The following is a 6,269-nucleotide window of genomic DNA, read 5'->3' on the forward strand; positions in this document are numbered from 1 at the left end:
GTGTACACAAATGTTAGGCTGCCAGAATGTGATATACGTATATTACAGTAAAGCTGGGAGAATGTTATATATGTATACTACAGTAAAGCTGGCAGAATGTCAAATGTGTATACTACAGTAAGCTTGCCAGAATGGTATATACATGTACCACCTTAAGGCTAGCAGAGAATACATGATGTATATGTAAACTACAGTAAAGATAACAGAATGTTAAATAATATATGTATACTACAGTAAAGCTGACAAAGTGTTATATGTGTATACAAAGGTAAGGCTACCAGAATGTTATATGTGTGTACTACAGTAAAGCTGTCAGAATGATATATGTGTATACAACAGTAAGGCTGGGAGAATGTTATATAAGAATACTACAGTAATGCCGACAGAATGGGTGACACGGTAGCACAGTAGTTAGCATAGTTGCTTCACAGCTCCAGGGTCCCAGGTTTGATTCCCGGCTTGGATCACTGTCTGTGCGGAGTTTGCACGTTTTCGCTGTTTCAGCATGTGTTTCCTCCGGGTGCTCCTGTTTCTTCCCACAGTCCAAAGATGTGCAGGTTAGGTGGATTGGCATGCTAAATTGCCCTTAGTGTCCAAAATGTTCAGGTGAAGTTGCTGGGTTACGGGGATAGGGTGGAGGTGTGGGCTTAGATAGGGTGCCCTTTGCATTGGCTGGTGCAGACTCAATGGGCCGAAAGCCTCCTTCTGCACTGTAAATTCTATGATTCTCTGATACTACAGTAAAGTTGGCAGAATGTTATATGTGTATACTGCAGTAAAACTGGCAGAATGTTATACATGTATACTGCAGTGAAATTGGCAGAATGTTATTTATGTATACTACAGTAAAGCTGGCAGAATGTTATATATGTATACTGCAGTGAAACTGACAGAATGTTATATATGTATACTGCAGTAAAACTGGCAGAATATGATTTGTGTATACTACCGTAAAACTGGCAGAATGTTTTATGTGTACTGCAGTGAAACTGGCAGAATGTTAGATATGTATACTGCAGTGAAACTGGTAGAATGTTATCTGTGTATACTGCAGTAAAGTTTGAAGATTTGATACATGTATACTATATTAGAGGTGGCAGATATGATATATGTATACTACACTAAGGCTGTCAGGATGGTATATATGTGCATTACACTAAGGCTGGCAGAGAATACATGTTATATGTGTAAACTACAGTAAAGCTGGCAGAACGTTATATATGTGTAAAATACAGTAAATCTATAGAATGTTAAATATGTAAACTACAGTAAGGCTGATGTGGAGATGCCGGTGTTGGACTGGGGTGAGCACAGTAAGAAGTCTTACAACTTGACACAATTCACACCTCTTTAACCTGGGGTTACCCCATCTCTGGATCTGCAAAGATTTAATCACCTGCTGATGCTCGTATTCTAAGCATTGTCTGGCAACTTTGAATCTGTCTATACGTATGTTTCTGGAACATACCTCTTCATTCACCTGAGGAAGGAGCAGTGCTCCGAAAGCTAGTGACATTGAAACAAACCTGTTGGACTTTAACCTGGTGTTGTAAGACTTCTTACTACAGTAAGGCTGGCAGAGATGACACGTTTCCATGTATACAACAATAAAGCTACAGAATAGTATGACCAAGAGTCATCCAGACTCGAAATGTGATCTCCTATCTCGTCAGACCTGCTGACATTGTCCAAATTAATCTGTTTTTATTTCAGATTCCAACATCTGCCGTAATTTGCTTTTATTATTATTTAGGCAGAATATTACATATGTATACTACAGTAAGGGTTGCAGAATAATGTATTTGTATACTACATACAGTAAAGCTGTGGAATGTGAAATATATATACTACAATAAGGCTTGCAGAGAATACATGTTTCTATCTATACGACAGTAAAGCTGCAGAATATATATGTATACTACAGTAGATGCAGAACGTTACATATGTATATTACAGTAAGGCTGGCAGAGGGTACTTGTTAGAAATGTATAGTACAGTATATAATTAAAAATAAAGATTTTCTTTTCCTTTTCCAGTCAGTGTGGATTTACACCAGGCTTATGGTGCAAATTTCTAAGAAGCTGATTTTCTTTGCACAAGATCCAGAGAAAGACTGGGCTGAAAGATGTTTAAATATTGGTTTGCAATGTGCAGTTTACATGTAATTGAGTATCTAATTGGGGGGGGGGGGGGGGTTGTTTCCACGGTTTAATACGGGATTCCCGTTACTTTACTTTGATCTGGATTCCAGCCTGTCTTCCAGGGTCTATTGGTTGGCGGGGGATGAAGATCAGTGAGTGAGGCAGTAAGAGCAGCATCTCTGAAAGTTGGGGAGCTGGTGCTGAGTCGTTGCTGCTTTGAAGTGTTATTGTTTTTGGGAAGAGTGCACTTTGTTCGAGTTTCTAGTTTTTTTAGCAGATGTCCCAGCCACTGCCTCCAGCTATTGTTTCTCTCTCTTTCTCTCTCTCTCTCTCACACTCACTCACTCATTTGTGTTGTGTTGTCAAGGGGAAGCGGCACCTCCCACATCTTGCGGCATTGGAGGAGACTCCCATTCAGCACTTCCTTACCTTGTCACGATTGGACATCCCAGCCCCAGAAACAATGGAAGATCTTCTCCCAATGATCTCCGATGCGCCCTATAAAATGCAGGAAAGAAGCCCCAACGCCGGCTAGGCAAACCCGGACAAGATTGCACTCTTACCTGGGGGGGAGGGTGGGGGGATACAGGAGGGACACACTCCCCATGTAGGAGCGATTGGGGAGCCCACAGCAAGTTTGAGCCACTTGCCCCCACACCCGGCACCCACCCCCAGTCCCCCACTCTGCTCTGAGCTGACGAATGGATTCGGACAGCAGTGTGATATCCAGCCAGCCCTCCTCTCCGGATCTCCTCCTGTCGGACGAGCCCACCTCAGGCTTTTCAGGCGCCGTGTCCTCCACGCAGAGCGAGTGCGGCGGCGAGCTGTGCGGCGAGCGGGGGCTCCAGCTGCGAGCCCGGGACAGCCTCCGGCTCAAGGACAAGAAGCAGATGAGCGAGTCGGAGCTGCAGCAGCTCCGGCTGAAGATCAACAGCCGGGAGCGCAAGAGGATGCACGACCTGAACATCGCCATGGACGGGCTGCGGGAGGTCATGCCTTACGCCCACGGGCCGTCGGTGCGGAAGCTGTCCAAAATCGCCACCCTGCTGCTGGCCAGGAACTACATCCTGATGCTGACCAGCTCCCTGGAGGAGATGAAGAGGCTGGTGAGTGAGATCTACGGCGGGCACCACAGCACCTTCCACCCGCCGACGGCGTGCGGGAGCCTCGCCCACGCCGGCGCGCCTCTGCCCGGCCACCCGCCGCCTCACCCACCTCACCCGGTGCACCACCCCATCATGGCCCCGGCCGCCACCTCAGCCTCCCTCCCCGGCGCCGGCCTCTCGGCCGTGAACAGTATCCGAGCCCCTCACAGCCTCCTGAAGTCGGCAGGCCCAGCCTCGGCGCCGCTGCCCAGCGGTTTCCAGCAGTGGGGGGGCATGCCCTGCCCATGCACCATGTGCCAAGTGCCACCTTCTCACCATGTCTCCAGCATGGCCACAGCAGGCATGTCGCGCCTATCTTCGGACACCAAGTGAGAAGGAAGGAGCCCCCCCCTCCCAGCGAAAGACTCTTTCCAATCGCCTTTTTAATCATTCCGCCCAGGGTTGAGAGTATGTGACTGACTGACAGGGTTGTGTGTTTCCCCCTCTCCTTGGACAGGAGATAAATCTTTACTGCCGTTAATCTCGTTATCTGTGTGTGTTTTAGAAATAAGCTATCTGTGTGAAAGCTGCAGTAACCCTTTCCAAACCAGTCCTTCGCCTCCCCTGGATTCAATCCTCCAGACATCCCAGTGGGGAAATATCCCAAGTGAAATTGGCTGCTTTCAGGACATTTCATCACACGGGGAGGGGGGAAAGCAAGGGGTACTGCAGCTTGGTTTAAGGTACATTTGACTGTTAAATGACCCAGCAGCGAACGTGACTATGACTTTAAACTGTCGGGAGCTTGGGGGAATGTTTAACGCCGAATCCTGGCTGTTACATGATACTGAAGTGTCGAAACTGACATGTAGGAAAGAGACATTGCTCTTCAGAGACTTCAGTGAACGACCACACAAAATGGATAAAAGAGGCGATGGGATCACATGGAAAAAACAGCCCCCCAAATAAAGTTCCTCTGATATCTGCACGAGGAAAAACTCTTATCGAGCAACTCGCCCCCGGGCGAACTATATTATAAAGACTTTCGGCTCTTGCATTGTGGATTTTCTTTCTTTGTGAGCAGGATTGTAAACTTTAATTCACGCGTTCGGTTGGAAACCGACGCTTCTGGCACATTGGCTGAACATGCAGAGACTTATTTGTACATCTTTTACTGTAAGATTCGGCGTTGAGGGTAACCGCTGTGACTTGCCACTAGCATGAGAGTTACTTTTTATTCCCCCCACACACAGCCCATTGTGAAAATATCTGCTGTGTTCCGTTTCTTCAGGGGCTGAGGTTTCGCCCAGAGGTTTTGTGTGAATCTTTATATCGCTTCCTCTGCAAGACCCGTCTCTCCCGCTTAACCTTCACTGCCACTAGCCTCTGCGCTTTCCGACTCCTTCAGCAGCTTTTGTGGGTGTATGTGTGTGTGTGTGTGTTTTTTTTTAAGAGTCACCTGTAACAGTCTTACCGTAACAGTCTTTTGAGAGAGAAAAAAATGAAGAAAAAATATGAAGCAAAAAATTGCTTACCATCTGTTTATTTTTGTAAAGAAATGTGCTAAATAATATTTATTACTTATTTCGTTCGAATGAAAAAAGGTGTTGATCGAGTAACTGTCGAGATTTTAAAATTAATTAAAAAAACATAAAAACACTTTTTTGTGCGTGTTTCAATTTCAAAAGTTCCAGAAACATAAAGGATCCGTGTCTTTCCTGCACTCACAGTCCAGTGCCCCCCCCCCCCCCCCTCAAAACTTCCACTAACAGTTAATAAAAATGACTTATTGTCACAAGTAGGCTTCAAATGAAGTTACTGTGAAAAGCCCCTAGTCGCCACATTCCGGCGCCTGTTTGGGGAGGCTGGTACGGGAATTGAACCGTACTGCTGGCCTGCCTGGGTCTGCTTTAAAGCCAACGATTTAGTCCTGTGCTAAAGCAGCCACCATTTAATTAAAACACTGATATAAATGCCGTTCAGAAGGCGCCGAATGTCCCTTGTGTGGGCCCGGGTCTCCTTGTGCTGCTCAACATTTCTTTGAAAGGGTCATTCACCCGGGGCAAAGCTCACCGATTGCACGGCCGGTTGTTCCACGGCTCCCTGTGACCGCTTGTGCCTTTTCGACCGTTATGTTTCCATCTTGCTGGAGTGGTGTACATCTGTCAACGATATATTTCCAGCCTTCGAAGAATCGCTTGCTTATAAAAGTTCTTCTGTCTCGGCGCAGTTACTGGGTTATCTTTGTGTGTGTGGCGTACACTTCAGGCAGAGGGGAGAGAGAACTAACGAGTTCCACTAAATCCTCACCCCCGCCACTGAAACAACCTTATCAGGGCCCACAGTGGGTCTGTGGTGGGGGGGGGGGGGGGGGGGTTATCTATAGAATTGATCCACAAACATCTCATTCTCGGAGTTACTTTAAATCGCAATTGTAGCCCCTAAGATGATTTATTTGTCCATCTTATACAGCTAAACCCCGACTGGGAGAACTTTGCCCTTTAGACTAGTGGGGTCATTTCACACTCTGCACCAATGTACCCCAATACTTCTGTCAGGTTTCAATCGAAATGGATGGAAATACCAGAGAGGGTGGTTAAGTATTTTCAATTCGATCTGGTGCCTCCACCCCCCCCCCCCCCCCCACCCCAGTTCTTTCCACACTAAGCGAGCCCAGTAAGTATAACAGGGAACCTTCTCGCCAAATGGCTAATTTCTCCAAATGTTGCTTTAGCTCGTGTGTGTTTGTAGCCAGGCCCGGATGCACCGTGACCGCTGGTGAGCAATATTTGTTTTTCTTTCATTCTTGAAACATTGAAACGGGACAAAGTGCTTGGCTGCCCCGGTGGACACCCCGCTCGAACCGGTTCGTCCCAATAGACGCGCGATTATAGTCGTCCTTGTCCACTTTTGAAACATAGGAGGGGGTTAAATTATGCGCACGTATTCCCCGGAATTAAACGGTGCAACTCGCTGGAAAGCCAGAGTCAAGGCGATAAGAGGTGCCGGGCGCAAGGCAGGACCATTCCGCAGTCAGCAATCC

General features: G+C 46.9%; 1 protein-coding gene across 1 annotated transcript; it reads left to right on the plus strand.

Annotated features, from left to right (window-relative positions):
- Positions 1-2,579: 2,579 nt before the first annotated feature.
- On the plus strand, positions 2,580-4,885 carry LOC140427773 (oligodendrocyte transcription factor 2-like). Its single transcript, XM_072513413.1, has one exon. It carries the CDS (start codon positions 2,843-2,845, stop codon positions 3,617-3,619), a length of 777 nt encoding a protein of 258 aa, XP_072369514.1. The 5' UTR covers positions 2,580-2,842; the 3' UTR covers positions 3,620-4,885.
- The last annotated feature ends 1,384 nt before the right edge of the window (positions 4,886-6,269 follow it).

The sequence above is a fragment of the Scyliorhinus torazame genome, chromosome 8 (genome assembly GCF_047496885.1).
Source record: "Scyliorhinus torazame isolate Kashiwa2021f chromosome 8, sScyTor2.1, whole genome shotgun sequence".
Classification (NCBI taxonomy): domain Eukaryota; kingdom Metazoa; phylum Chordata; class Chondrichthyes; order Carcharhiniformes; family Scyliorhinidae; genus Scyliorhinus; species Scyliorhinus torazame.

Coding starts and splice junctions, on each gene's coding strand:
- LOC140427773 (XM_072513413.1), top strand. CDS start 2,843: ATGGATTCGGACAGCAGTGTGATATCCAGCCAGCCCTCCTCTCCGGAT.